Genomic DNA, 15,218 nt, shown 5'->3' on the forward strand with positions numbered 1-15,218 from the left:
TAACAAACGCGTTCTCTCTGGCTGGTGCCTCCATCATGTTCTGTTGTCTCCTTTCCTCAAGGTGACCACGTGGAGCTCTGACAGGCATCAAAAGTTGGCAGTAAAGGAACAGCAAAGTCTTTTTTAATGACTTGGGTTTTTGTTTTGTTTTTTTATTGCAACTGAACAGAAACAGTAGAGACGTGGGTGCTTCTCCCGTTATTAAATTATGCGAGCACTGTAATTTTGTGCTCTCAAGATGAATCGCTTGTAGGTTTTGCAAGAGCCAACCGTTTATTACGACCCTTTTTTTAGAACATTGCCAATACCAACTAAATTGTCACTCAAACGTATTTCCACAATATCCTGTCCCCCTCACACACCTACTGTCATTGGAACTGTTTACTCTGGTCGCTATTCTGAAATGGGCCCGCACAGCTTGTGGCCTGCCAAGCCAGACACAGACAACTAGCCATGTATTGTGACTTGCCATGTGTTTGTCACACACACATATGTCCTGGTTTTGCAGCCCCTGGTAAGTTTATGAGTAAGCCTCTAGACTTCCGTCTGATGATGCTGTGGCCACTCCATAGATACAGAAAGACAACACTTACCCTTATGCTCTCAAATCGGGATAAGTCTCGGAGGGGCCTCAGGGCTCTCAGCATCCTGAGAGATTTCATAGTGGCCACGTGATCTCAGCTGGATTCAAGTCCAGCAGCACCTTTGTCATGGGGCAGACTGCTGAGGCTTCCTCAGACGAAGAGGACCTTGAAGCAGCAGGCAGTGGAAGAGAGGAACAGCAGCAAGCTGAGCAGGCACAGACAGATGAATATCCCCCATGCCTACAACCACCCAGGGCAGGGGACTCACCTGTATCCAGCAGCAGCCCTCCACAACCACTAGAACAGCGGTGCCAAAGGTGCAGAATGCTCTTACTTGAGCGCGGAAGGAGTGCTAGGTTACAAGCACTATGAAGAGCACTGCCGGCTGACAGTAATGAGAATAAGGAGCTCCCTCCAGCAGAGAGTACTGAATCAGAGGAATCAGCAACAGCTGGTTCCTCTTAGGCTTATTTAAGCAGATGCTTGCATCCAGGCTGACATGGGAACAACTTGTTATTACTACCTTGTGTTCTCTTGGATCTCTGAGCAGTTCTGAGACTCTCATGGTCTTGACCTTGAAACGGTCTGACTTAGCATTTGGACTTCGCTTTTGGTATTGACCCTTGGACTGCTATCTGACTACACTACCTGCTTCTGGCCCTCAGGTCTGCTGGCATTCAGGACAACCTTCGAGACCAACAAGATTTTTGGGGTAGAATTTTTTGAGAGTCAAAGCTCCCTTTGTCAGATACAGGAAAGGAGCTTTGACTCTCAAAAACCTCTACCCCGAAAATCTTGTTGGTCTCTAAGATGCTACTTGACTCAAATCCAGTTGTTCTACCACAAACCAGCATGGCTACCCTCTGAAAGTATACATAGCTAATGGGCTTTGTGTGGCTTGGTGAATCACAATTTGTGTGGGTCCACCCGAAAGGACTATGAAGGAGGTCTAATTGGACTGCTCAGAGCTAGCCATGGAGACCACCATGTGCCACCTCAAGGAAAGGCTTGATGGCATATCTGCTGCAAGAAAAAGAGAGAGGGTTTTGTTACTTAAAGCGCAAGCCACACTCCATAGATACTGGAAGACAACCCTTACCCTTATGCTCTCAAATCGGGATAAGGCTCGGAGGGGCCTCAGGGCTCTCAGCGTCCTGAGAGATTTCATAGCGGCCACGTGGTCAAAACCGAAAACTGTTGCTATCAGGCAAATTACTGAAATCTGTGCAGATCGAATGGAATTTGAAATTACTGGTCAAAATGAGCAAAAACAGAGAGAGAGAGATAATAGCACAGTCATGGGGGGATTCCGCCCTTTCAGGGCAGTGACACTTTCTAGGCAGGGAGAAAGCAAGTTACAAATGAGCATAGGTCGTGAGTTATCACAAAACTAGCTGCTCCGCCATGGTGCTGAATCCTCGTTCATAAATGTGTAGGAAGTGAGGGGTATATAGGAACAGCCATGTCAACAGGGTTGCTTCTATGCAAAGTAATTCCACTGCTCCCATGTATTCATCTTTCATTCTCAATGCCTTGAAACAGTTATTTGGGCACTAGGGATTGATGCCATAGAGTTCACCCTCCTAAGTATCCATTTATCTATCACATTACTCTGCTCTGGTTAGACCTCACCTAGAGTATTGTGTTCAGTTTTGGGCACCACAATTTAAGAAGGATGTAGACAAGCTGAAATGTGTCCAGAGGAAAGCAACAAAGATGGCGAGTGGTCTGGAGACCAAGTCCTATGAAGAAAGGTTGAAGGAGCTGGGTATGTTTAGCCTGAAGAGGAGAAGACTGAGAGGGGATATGATAACCATGTTCAAGTACTTGAAGGACTGTCCTATAGAGGAGGGTGCCGAGTTGTTTTCTGTTGCCCCAGAAGGTTGGACCAGAACCAACGGGTTGAAATTAAATCAAAAGAGTTTCTGTCTAGATATTAGGAAGATTTTTCTAACAGTTACAGCGGTTCCTCAGTGGAACAGGCTTCCTTGGGAGGTGGTAAACTCTCCTTCCCTGGAGGTTTTTAAGCAGAGACTAGATGGCCATCTGTCAGCGATGCTGATTCTATGACCTTAGGCAGATCATGAGAGGGAGGGCACCTTGGCCATCTTCTGGGCATGGAGTAGGGGTCACTGGGGGTGTCGGGGGGAGACAGATGTGAATTTCCTGCATTGTGCAGGGGGTTGGACTAGATGACCCTGGTGGTCCCTTCCAACTCTATGATTCTACTGTTTCCTCCTCTGTAGTCTGGTGATCAGTTTCAATTCCAGGAGATCTCCAGGCCCCAACTGGACATTGGCAACCTCAAAATGCTCAGATTTGCACCACATTAGGTGTGTATTCTGAGGATCAGAAAGTAGAGTCCTGCAATGGGGGGCAACTGTTCACGAGTCTGAAGACAGCCCACAGGTTGAGACCACTGGTCTAAATACTCTGGCTGTTGCTTCCGAAGGTATTTTGTTTCTCCTTATCCGACTTTATTTATAGGAGAAACCACACCAGTGAGGCCTTGGTGCTGCACACTTGATTAAATGTGACCTGGGAAGATATTTTTAAAATAATCAAACAACGTTTGCAATCCGTGCTGACTGCCCCACATTGCCCAGTCAAAACGAGAAGTCAGCGCTTTTTCAAAAGAGCTCTCCCCCCCAGCCACCCCCTCTCCCCCAGCTGGCTAAGGTCTGATCCTTTCCAAAACAGCGGCTCCTTCCTCTATCATGTTGTGAATGCCGCACCCATAATCCCAACCAGCTGGAACGCTTGGTAGCAAATGCCTGAATTGTAAACCTTTCACGCATGTTTATAATAACGTGGAGGTCCAGCTCATTTTGGAGAGAGACATATTTTCTATTATTATGGGGGTTAGGCTTGGGGAAATGAATCTTACGTAGATGACCCACATTGGAGAAAAGAAAAGGGAAAGTTTCAATGGCTGTCTAATGTCCCCTACATCTGTGAATCTGTTGACTGGTCTTCCCTTCCAGACCCAAACCTATGTGGGTGGGAGAGGTACAATTGAAAAGCCTAAATGGTTTTTCTTGAGAACCCTGAAAAATTTCAGCTGGGAGAGAGTCACCCCAAATGCCCTTTCCTTATAAGAACTGCATATGGTCAGAACACTGCTTTAGGAAGTTATCAGTGTCCATGTGACATCAGCAACTGTTCCAGCACTAATCCCCACTCCCTTCTCAGACCTATTTGCATGGCCAGCAACCAAGGGCAAAGAATGCCATACTTAACAAGCCCACCAAGGAACAAATGTAGACATACAGAGATAAACCCACCTACTCAGTTGCAATTGGTCTTTATGATTATATTTCCACACACAAGTGCCCATGTAAGCAGGAGGACATAAAATGTGAACTTGAAATGCATTCGGTGATCTAAGACCAAGAAACACCAGCGGCAGTCGGTGTTATTCTAATAAATACGTTGCTGGTGGGTCAGTTTTAATCCGTGGCTTGAAGCAATGGCACTCTTCTTGCTTGCTAAGACTGCTTCATGTAAACTGGTGGACCACTGGTCCCCCCATATGCTCAATACCCCGAGAAAAAATGGCAGCTTGGGCTAAGGAGCCAACAGGAACTGCAAAGAAATATACGGGGGCCACAACAATGACGTGCAAGGCAAGACTTTTATTAGAGAGCCAGCGTGGTGTAGTGGTTAAGAGCAGTGGTTTGGAGCTGTGGACTCTGATCTGGAGAACCGGATGTAATTCCCCATTCCTCCACATGAGCGGCGGACTCTAATCTGGTGAACTGGGTTGGTTTCCCCACTTCTCCACATGAAGCCTAGTGGGTAACCTTGGGCTAGTCACAGTTCTCTCTGAGCTCCCTCAGCCCCACCTACCCCACAAGGTGCCTGTTGTGGGGAGGGGAAGGGAAGGCCAGTTTGAGACTCCTTAAAGGTAGAGAAAATCGGGGTAAAAAAACCAACCCTTCTCCTTCTTCTTATATGCTTTTAATATTTGGGATTGCTTTGAGACAATAGGGAAAGGCACGTTATAAATATTACAAATATTAAATATTGCTGTGCATTGAACTAATTCCAGTTGTGTCAATTTGAATTGCCCTGACCTGGATAGCCCAAGCTAGCCCCATCTTGTCAGACCTCAGAAGCTAAGCAGCACTGACCCTGCTAATTCTCGGATGGGAGACCACCAAGGAAGCCTAGGGTTGTTATGCAGAGGCAGGCAACAGCAAACCACCTCTGTTTGTCTCTTGCCCGAAGTCGGCTGCAATTTGACGGCACTTTACACCACCACCCCAATTTGAATTCTCATACCATGACCTTGGCAAGCTATGAAACTCAGTTCTGCTGAATGTGTTATGGCTAGGGCTGCCAACCTCCAGGTACCAGCTGGAGATCAACTGCTATTGCAGCGGATATCCAGCTGATAGAGATCAGTTCCCCTGGAGAAAATGGCTGCTTTGGCAACTGGACTCTATGGCATTGAAGTCCCTCCCCTCCTCACACCCTACCCTCCTCAGGCTCCGCCCCAAAAACCTCCTGCTGGTGGTGAAGAGGGACCTGGCAACCCCAGTTATGACCCCTGATCTTTTTGTGTAGAAAAAAAAGTTTTGGTAGTCACGATGACCCAATTTTTGTTTATATATCTGAAAGGCTGCCATCAAGAGGGGAAACTCGGGACAAATAAGAGACCCACAGGAAGCAAGAAGGCCGTGTGGCAAACCACCAAGTTTGCTTTTTAAGAGAAGGAAGCACAGAGGATGCAAGAACAGCTGAGCACATGGAAAACGGTTCCCGAGGGACAGTGAAGACTCGTTCCCCGTTCCCCACCCCCCAGCAGATGAGTATCTGGTTTCCTATCAGGAATGGCTTAATTCTCAGGAATGTTTCTATTCTAGGGTGATGGCATTGAAAAATCTGTACGCAGTTCTGCATACTTTCTAATCGTGTGTGTGTGTGTGTGAGAGAGAGAGAGAGAGAGAGAGAGAGGCTCAGTGGTAGAGCATCTGCTTGGCATGCAGAAGGTCCAAGGTTCAATCCCCGGCATCTCCAGTTAAAGGGACCAGGCAAGTAGGTGATGTGAAAGACCCCTGCCTGAGACCCTGGAGAGCCGCTGCTGGTCTGAGTAGACAATACTGACTTTGATGGACCAAGGGTCTGGTTCAGTAGAAGGCAGCTTCATGTGTTCATGAGAGAGAGACCTGTGCCAAGGTAATTCAAATTCTGTGACCAAAAAAGTGGAATCCAGCATAATTAAGCAGATTTTGCTTATGTTCAATTGAAGTTTGGGAAATAGTGGAACAGCTAATTCTAATGCTCAAGGGACCCCAACCTGGCTAGCCCAATTTCGTCAGATATTGGAAGCTAAGCAGGGTCGGCCCCGGTTAGTACTTGGATGGGACTCTACTGAGGAAGACAAGAGTTGCTATGCAGAGGAAGGCAATGGCAAACCACCTCTGTCCGTACCTTGCCTTGAAAACAAGACCATCGGAGGGGTGACGCCGAGGGAAACAGCTATGCGTAAAAGGCCTGGGGAAGAAAAAGCCTGCGCGTTTCAGCTTTGGACCTGTCTTACTCAGCACTTGTGAAGGGCACCTCCAGCAGAGCGGCTATCTTGTTACGAATGGATCTGACACCCCATTGTCCTCAGATCAACCTGTTGTATTCTTCTCTTATGACAGAGTTGTGTTGAAAATTCAATACTTTCTTTCAAGGGGGGGGGGGAAATACACCAATTGAGTTGCGGGGATAGCTGTTTGAGAACAACTGATTACAGCAGATTGCACAATTACTGCCAAGGCAATACAAACCTCCATCTTACTAATCAACAGGGGAAAGAAATTCGGAAAACAATTAAAGTCATTACAGAGCATCAATATATTTACCCTCGCCTGGGATGTTTTTGCAAAGGCGATTCAGCCGAAGGGTGGCGTTCAATCTAATTCCAGAATAAGATGTTGTTAACCTGCTCGGTTTCCTTAGCACTGTATGATAGACTTTCTTTTTCGCCCAGACTTGTATGTATGCGGGTTTGCGTGCTTTTTTAAAAAAACAATCTTGTATGGCAGCCAGGCATTCTAAATTTAACATGAAAATCCTGGAAGAGGCAGAGCTTTCCAGGAAACAATTTGGGAAAATGTTTGAGCATTCGCTGCAAAAAAGAAAAAGAAAAAAGAAAAGAAAAAGGGCCCCGCTGTGCGAGTGACAAGTGCTCCACAAAGAAACAAGCGGGAAGTACGTGGAAACGATTCCCACATGGATGCAACTACTGAGAGACGATTCCTGTTTACGAAGGGTGTTTCCAGATGTAGCGGACTGAAAAAGATCAGCACTCTGGATTAGCCAGATCCCTGCACATCCGGGGAGCTAACCTCCTTGTGTTCACCTCGAGTACTGTGTTCAGTTTTGGGCACCGCAATTGAAGAAGGATGTAGACCAGCTGGAATGTGTCCAGAGGAGGGCAACAAAGATGGTGAGGGGTCTGGAGACCGAGTCCTATGAGGAAAGGTTGAAGGTGCTGGGTAAGTTTAGCCTGAAGAGGAGAAGATTGAGAGGTGATATGAAAACCATCTTCAAGTACTTGAAGGACAGACATATAGAGGAGGGTGCCGAGTTGTTTTCTGTTGCCCCAGAAGGTTGGACCAGAACCAATGGGTTGAAATTAAATCAAAAGAGTTTGCATCTAGACATTAGGAAGAATTTTCTAACAGTTACAGTGGTTCCTCGGTGGAACAGGCTTCCTCGGGAGGTGGTAAACTCTCCTTCCCTAGAGGTTTTTAAGAAGAGGCTAGATGGCCATCTGTCAGCAATGCTGATTCTATGACCCTAGGCAGATGATGAGAGGGAGGGCACCTTGGCCATCTTCTGGGCACGGAGTAGGGGTCACTAGGAGTGTAGGTGGGGGAGGTAGTTGTGAATTTCCTGCATTGTGCAGGGGGTTCGACTAGATGACCCTGGTGGTCCCTTCCAACTCTATGATTCTATTATTCTAATTGGTGCTAGGCTACATGCAGTAGCAGGATCAGCACGAATAGTGCAGCTACTGTCACATCAGAACAGCTACAGTGACACCAAACTTTCCCAATAGGAACATGGGCCTGCACATTCAGCAAGGAAGCACAGTCAAGGCATGTGGAACCAGAATAAGGAGGAAACAGGACACCCCCGCAGCTGTTGCCACTGGTAAAAATGGCACAGGAAAGAAGAAGAAGAGTTGGTTTTTATATGCCAGCTTTCTCTACCTTTTAAGGAGAATCAAACCGGCTTACAATCACCTTCCCTTCCCTTCCCCCACCCACAAAAGGCTCCTTGTGGGGTAGGTGGGGCCGAGAGAGTTTGGAGAGAACTGCGACTGTGGGGAATCAAGGGTTGTTTATATGTGGGTATCTTCACTCATGTTCGCCCCCAGTCTGTCTCGGTTGTTCCTTGGAGTTATGCAAGAGTTTTCCATCCATTAGAGACAACTTCGCTGCCAGCCCTCACAAATCCCGGACCTTCCTGTTCCTCTGTTAACCCGATTCTTCCCTCTCCCCTGAGCTCAGCCCGGGTGAAATCCCCGTGCATAGGGCAAAGTGTGGGGCACGCAAGCTTGGTTTCTTTCACAGCCAATTACAAAGCATCATGTAAAGAGCAGCAGATTCAAATGCTTCCTGCTTCCTCGGAGCTCTTTCTGAGCAGACGAAAGAATTTTTAAAATGGAGGCTTGGATTTCTCCCTTCCCCGTCTTTTCAGATTGCTCTGTTTTTTGTTCTTTAAATGCTTCTTTATGCAGCAATTGGGTTTTTTTTGGGGGGATTTTCTCTCACAGTAAGCACTACAAAGTAAGCCCATTACAAAGCAGCATTTCAAGGGGCGGGGGCTTGATTAGAGCTTGGAGACTGCTGGTGCATAGATTCCCGACAGGAAAGTCTGGGTCCAGCGAGCAACGAACCTCAGGTAAAACTCCCATGCATAAACTACCTAGGTCACCTAGCAGGCTTCATGTGGAGTGGGGAATCAACGTTGCTGCCAATTTCCAGCTACTAGCTGGGGATCTCCTGCTATTACAACTGATCTCCAGCCGATAGAGATCAGATCACCTGGAGAAAATGGCTGCTTTGGCAATTGGACTCTACGGCATTGAAGTCCCTCCCCTCCCCTCCCTGAACCCCACCCTCCTCAGGCTCCGCCCCAAAAACCTCTCACCGGTGGCAAAGAGGGACCTGGCAACCCTAGGAATCAAGCATAGTTCTCCAGATTAGAGTCTGCCACTCTTAACCATGCTGGCCGGAAGCCCCTCTTCCCTCATGGCAGTGCTCCCCAGCCCAATAGTGCAACAGAGCAAATTTAAGGTAACTTGCATAGTTCTTCAGTGTGACGAGTCGGGACGGACACCTGTGTCCTGACACGTGTCACATGTAACTTCTAGTCTAGCCCCTTAACATGCCTATTTTCAAACACCCTCTTGGCTGCATTTCCGCACTGGGTTTTTATGTGTAAGTGTATGAAAATGTTAGGTGTCCAATTAATGAAAAGGTATGTGTGACGAGTAGGATTATCAGGTCCCTCTTTGCCACCGGCGGGAGGTTTTTGGGGCAAAGCCTGAGGAGAGCGGGTTTGGGGAGGGACTTCAATGCCATACAGTCCAATTGCCAAAGCTGCCATTTTCTCCTGGTGAACCGATCTCTATCGGCTGGAGATCAGTTGTAATAGTGGGAGATCTCCAGCTAGTACCTGGAGGTTGGCAACCCAGGTGAAGAGGGCTTCAGGCACTGAAGCTACTTTCGCTTCTTAATAGTGATTTCTCCCTAACTTGTGTATTGGAAACAAAATTGGAATTGGCTTGGCAATAAACTTGGAATCTATCTAAAATAAAATTGCCAGAAAAAAAGGAAACGGAGTAGAACGTAAGTAAGGGGAAACACACAGGAGAGAACTGATGCGGAGAATCAAAATCCATAGCATGTGGGAAACTGATATTTATTTGGCCAATTTCTGAAATCTGGAAGGATTCTCAGCATAATAGAGATATTGTTCCAAGTTAGATCTTGAAAAGTTACAGCCACAGTCTGACATCTTTTTTCTGCCTAGTAACCTTTTTCCAAGCTCTGTTTCAGGACTACAGAAATGAGAACACTCCAAAGAGAGGTCACGTCAGGTAAGTCAGCCAGTAGAAATCAAGAGAGGGGATTTTATCGAGAGCCATTTTCTTCTGTGTGTGTTTTGCTAGCTAGCCATTTTTTCTGTCTCAGCTGGTCTGCTGCGCTGTGAATACTGTATAATTTTTAAACTGCTTTTTTTTTTTTTTGACAAAATGGGCACTTTTTTGTTCATGATGTCTTGGAGACGTTGTCCAGATTCATCCTTTAGGGATTCCCTTCTGAACAAAAATAGCCCTCAGCTGACATATTGTTTTAACACTTTCGGTGCCCAGCTTTCCGAGTGAGAATCTGTTGCGGTAATCCAGGACGATGGAATGGGCTTTGCTGCTTCCATATGCACAAATAAAGACCCAGCTCAGAGCTGGGTAAATAGCTGGGGAAAGAAGAATGCCCACAAGCACCTGTTTGAAAAGCGAGTTGGATTTCCCTGGCCTTTGAATGGTTGATATTGTTAGACTTCAGTCAAGTAATTTGTTGGGCAACATTTCTGCAAAGTCATGGAAGATGGCGTTTGTGAAGTTTTGGCATGGGGTTGGGTTTATCAAGTACCCAGCAGAATAAGGTGCCTATCAAATGGGGCGGAGGAGCATTATTGTAGCCTGATTGTGTGAACTTTGTCCCTGTCTAAAAAAAATATGTCTGGCCATTGTGGCACAGTGCCTTGGAGACCAAGCTACAAACTAGGAAGTCCCAACTTCAAATTTAAGAAGAAGAGTTGGTTTTTATATGCCTATATAACTTTATATGCCTATATACTGTAACTTGATATGCCTATATAACTTTCTCAACCATTTATGGAAGAATCAAACTGGTGAAAGATTCAAAACGAATGAAAGGAAGTATTTCTTCACACAACGCCTAGTTAAATTGTAGAACTCCCAGCCCCAGGATGTGGTGATGGCTGCCAACTTGGAAGGCTTGAAGAGGGGAGTGGACATGTTCATGGAGGAGAGGGGTATCCATGGCTACTAGTCAAAATGGATACTAGTCATGATGCATACCTATTCTCTCCAGGATCAGAGGAGCATGCCTAATATATTAGGTGTTGTGGAACCCAGACAGGATGCTGCTGCAGTCATCTTGTTTGTGGGTTTCCTAGAGGCACCTGGTTGGCCACTGTGTGAACAGACTGCTGGACTAGATGGATCTTGGTCTGATCCAGCATAGCCTTTCTTATGTTTTTGTGAGCCCATTGCTTCTTGTTCTTCTGTCAGTCGTCCTAGTACAACGTTGCTCTCCCTTTTCATAATGGAAGCCTTTCACATAGCTAAACATTCTCCAATTGAGGATGGCGAAGGAGGCGATTATTGCATATCATCTCAGCCCTACATTTCTGCATGCTGTTAAAGGAGTGTATAGAGTTAGGGCATTTGGTTCAAGGGATATAAAAGGTGACCAGATGTGGGATCTGTACACTTCATGCTACCCTGAACAGAATAGCAGACACCCACGAACACATCCCAAGCTGCCCCAAGGAGGAGCAAAGGGTAACCTCAACCATGTTTGGCCTGAGAAACATATCTAAATTCAAAACCAAGCTCAGTCCACAACGTTCTCTAATCCAACGTAAAGGAAGAGCCATACTTACATCAACAATGAGGAAATCGAGCCAGCACCAGGCATTGGTGAAGTACTTCTTAAATCCGTACGCTACCCATTTAAGAAGCATCTCCAGGATAAAAATGTAAGTGAAGATCCGGTCGGCGTAGTCCAACATGGTTTTAATGTTCTTTCTCTCTTCAAGGTAGATGTCTTCAAATGCCTGGAAGGACAAAGCAGCCTATTGCAGTGCTATATACTCCAGATGATCTACTCTGAAAAATCAAGAAGGCCCTAGGAATAAATGACTAGAACAGTGCAAAATATTTGACGATGAGGAATGCCCCATCCAAATGCCAGATATGCCAAATGTTGCCATAGGCTTGTAAAAAAAAAAGATATTGAAAAGAATTTGCAATTTGTCTTTTCATTCATGTTTTCGGCGAGAAGAACAATAATTTACAGTCCCGATCCACAAAACAATTGAGTTAGATTATTTACAAATGCAGCACTGCATGCTCTCCCCTTGCGTTTCCCAACGTTTTGCCCGCGTGTTCAAATTCGAGATAAAACAGGTCCCTGAAAGCGTGGACAAAATGCAGGGGAATGCAGGGGGAGAGCCCGGCAACCTCTGATGGTCAAAAACGGCATGCATAATCACAACAAAGACCTGAAGTCGACGGAGGGGTGACAGTGAGGGAAACAGCCATGCATAAAAGGCCTAGCTGTTTTACTGCAGACCAACATGGCTACCCAGCGTGGTGTAGTGGTTAAGAGTGGTGGTTTGGAGCGGTGGACTCAGATCTGGAGAACCGGGTTTGATTCCCCACTCCTCCACATGAGAGGCAGAGGCTAATCTGGTGAACTGGATTGGTTTTCCCACTGCTCCACATGAAGCCAGCTGGGTGACCTTGGGCAAGTTACAGCTCTGTTAGAGCTCTCTCAGCCCCACCCACCTCACAGGGTGTCTGTTGTGGGGAGGGGAAGGGAAGGTGATTGTAAGCCAGTTTGAGTCTCCCTTAAGTGGTAGAGAAAGTCGGCATATAAAAACCAACTCTTCTTCTTCTTCTTCTTCTTCTTCTACCCCCGGAGCCCTTCTATCTCTGGAGCTCTGAGAGTATGGGAATGTATCACAGACAGGCTGTAGCTCAGTGGCCGAGCATGTCCTTTGCATGCCAAAAGTCCCAGGCTCAACCCCTGGCATCTCCAGCCAGAAGAAATAGCCATAGATAAAAGACCCTAGATTTGAGTCCAGTAGCACCTTAGAAACCAACGCAATTTTTGGAGTATGAGCATTTGAGAGTCAAAGCTCCCTTCCTCAGATCCCTCGTATCTGACAAAGGGACCTTAGACTCTTGGAAGTTCATACCCGCCAAATCTTGTTTATCTCTAAGGTGCTGATCCAGAAGCCAAGGAATCCTAAACTTTCTTTGCACAATAGCTGGTTTTTTTAGGGAGGACGTTAGAAGAAGCAGCAGCAGGAGGAACAGATGAGAGCGGACTAGACAGATATCATTATCCGGAACAAGGAAAGCTGTCCAATGAAGGCGGCTAGCACCCAGGAGAGCCTGAGCCAAGGATGAGGGAAGCCTTGGCTATGCTTAAGGCGGAGTGGGTGGGCATTCATTGAAAGCAGCCTGGCAGAGAGCGCAGAGTCCTCCAGCGCAAAGGAAACCACTCCAGACGGAGAGCTCTGGCCCCATTCCACTGCAGGAGGCATAAAAGGCAGCCTCCCAGCTCAGTCCAACGCCTTGGTGGTACCACTGCCAGACCACAATAGAATGGGAATAAGCATCCCGGAGAGGGATGCCAACCCCCAGGTGGTAGCTGGTGATCTCCTGCAATTACAACTGATCTCCAGGTGACAGAGATCAGGTCACCTGGAGAAAATGGGTGCTTTGGAAAGTGGACTCTATGGCCATTTATGCAGGTCAATTTTGATGTTTGCTCAAAGCTCTTTTTTTTAATGCAGCCTTTAAAATGCCTATTCACAGTCCCAATGCAAAAGGAGAAATTTCACCCCCACACACACTCGCCGGCTCCTTCATTCCTGTTTGCATAGCCATTATCAATCACCGGTTGCATAGCTAATGCGCAGCTGTGATTTTGCATGCTTCCTTGAGCGGATTCTTCACGGCAGAGCAAACACAAATGGTTGCATTAAAGGGGCTCTTAAGAAATGCGAAGCAGGTATGCGCTGGCTTCGCAGTCACTTCTGGAATGACAGTTCAGAGTGAAAACCTTAAAAAAAAAAAAATATGCAGGGCAATTCAGCCAGGAACGCGCTGCTAATTACCAAGCATGAATGGCCAAAAGGATTCGAGGATATCATCTCATCTTCTCGATGCATACAATAGAAGAGCTTTTCTTAGGAGCCAAACTTGAGAAATGCGGAAAGAACATTCACGACAGAAGAAGGAAATAGTGGTCGGGAGGCTCTTTGGCTCCCTCTTTTTAGGATGGCATTTCAGGATGGACAATACTCAAGCAGAGCAGCTAGATTCGAGTCCAGTAGCGCCTTAGAGACCAACAAGATTTTCGGGGTATTTTGGGGTATTTTCAAAACTCTGACTCTCGAAAGCTCATACCCCGAAAATCTTGTTGGTCTCTAAGGCGCTACTGGACTCGAATCTAGCTATTGTACTGCAAATCAACATGGCCACCCTCTGAAAAAAATACTCCAGTAACCATTTGTAATATTCGGTGGTTGCTTCCAAGACGGGGCTGGATAGAATGGAACAGAATGAGTTCAGAGACAGGTTATCACCTTCGACCTCTGAAAAACTGCTCCTGTGAGTTGAGGGATTCTCAGGAATGGGGTGGGGTGGGGGCTCAGCAAGAAAGGGAAATGGACAGAAATCACCCCCACCATTTCCACGATCACTTGGTCCATTCTCATTCCTGCAAGCATAAATGGCCTATGGCATCACACTCCATCGATGTCCTTCCCCTCCCCAAACCCTGCCCTCCTCAGGCTCTACCCCCAACTAGGGCTGTCGAGAAGGGTCCCCTCAAGCTACCCTGAATGTTTGGGACCTCTACCCCCCAAAATGCCCCCCGGAGCCGCGGAATGCCGCCAATGTGCTTTAAGTGGCTTTATTCCTGTGGGCGATTTTTTTGGGGGGCGACCCCTTCCAGGCCCCATATCTTGGGACCCCCTGACCCAATCTTTACAAAACTTGGGGGTTCTTGCAAGAAGGGTCCCCTCAAGCTACCCTGAAAGTTTGGGACCTCTACCCCCAAAAATGCCCCCCGGAGCCGCAGAATGTTGCCAATGTGCTTTAAGTGGCTTTATTCCTGTGGGCGATTTGGGGGGTCCCCTTCCGGGCCCCATATCTTGGGACCCCCTGACCCAATCTTTACGAAACTTGGGGGTTCTTGCAAGAAGGGTTCCCTCAAGCTACCCTGAAGGTTTGGGACCTCTACCCCCAAAAATGCTCTCCCGGAGCCGCGGAAAGGCATGAATGCATTTTTAATGGATTTATTTGGCCGAATTTTTCCCCGAACTCGGAACTTGGCGCTAAATTCCATGGATCCGAATCGGGGGAGTTCGGACTTCAGCATTTCCCAAATTAAAACGGGTCGAATTTTGCCGAATCTGAATTTTACCGTTTTTTTTTTCCAACAGCCCTACCCCCAACATCTCCAGGTATTTCTCAGCCAGCAGCTGGCAGGCCTAATCCCAGCAGTGACACAGCCATGGGTGGTACTTGCACTGTCACACTCTCCTGCACTAGACCGCACCCTGCAGTGGTTACAGACTAGGATCTGGGAGACCTGCCAAGTAACTTCCTGGGTGACTTTTTGAGCAAGTCTCTGGTCATTTATGCATGGGTACTTTCACTCACGTTTGCCCCTGGTCTGTCTCAGTTGTTCCTTGAAGTTCTGCGTGAGTTTCCCCTCCATTAGAGATGACCTCGCTGCCAGCCCTCACAAATTCCGGACCTTCCCGTTCCTCTGTTAACCTGAGTCTTCCCTCTCCCCT

General features: G+C 47.0%; 1 protein-coding gene across 2 annotated transcripts in view; it reads right to left on the bottom strand.

The window, feature by feature from the left end:
• The window catches only part of LOC130484301 (sodium channel protein type 5 subunit alpha-like), a 229,386-nt gene that overhangs the window by 31,672 nt on the left and 182,496 nt on the right, over positions 1-15,218 (bottom strand). For both annotated transcript variants that reach the window (XM_056857212.1, XM_056857211.1), the window contains one exon: positions 11,283-11,456. In XM_056857212.1, coding sequence (XP_056713190.1) covers positions 11,283-11,456 — 174 coding nt within the window. The remainder of the gene's footprint in view (positions 1-11,282; positions 11,457-15,218) is intronic.

The sequence above is a fragment of the Euleptes europaea genome, chromosome 11 (genome assembly GCF_029931775.1).
Source record: "Euleptes europaea isolate rEulEur1 chromosome 11, rEulEur1.hap1, whole genome shotgun sequence".
NCBI lineage: Eukaryota > Metazoa > Chordata > Lepidosauria > Squamata > Sphaerodactylidae > Euleptes > Euleptes europaea.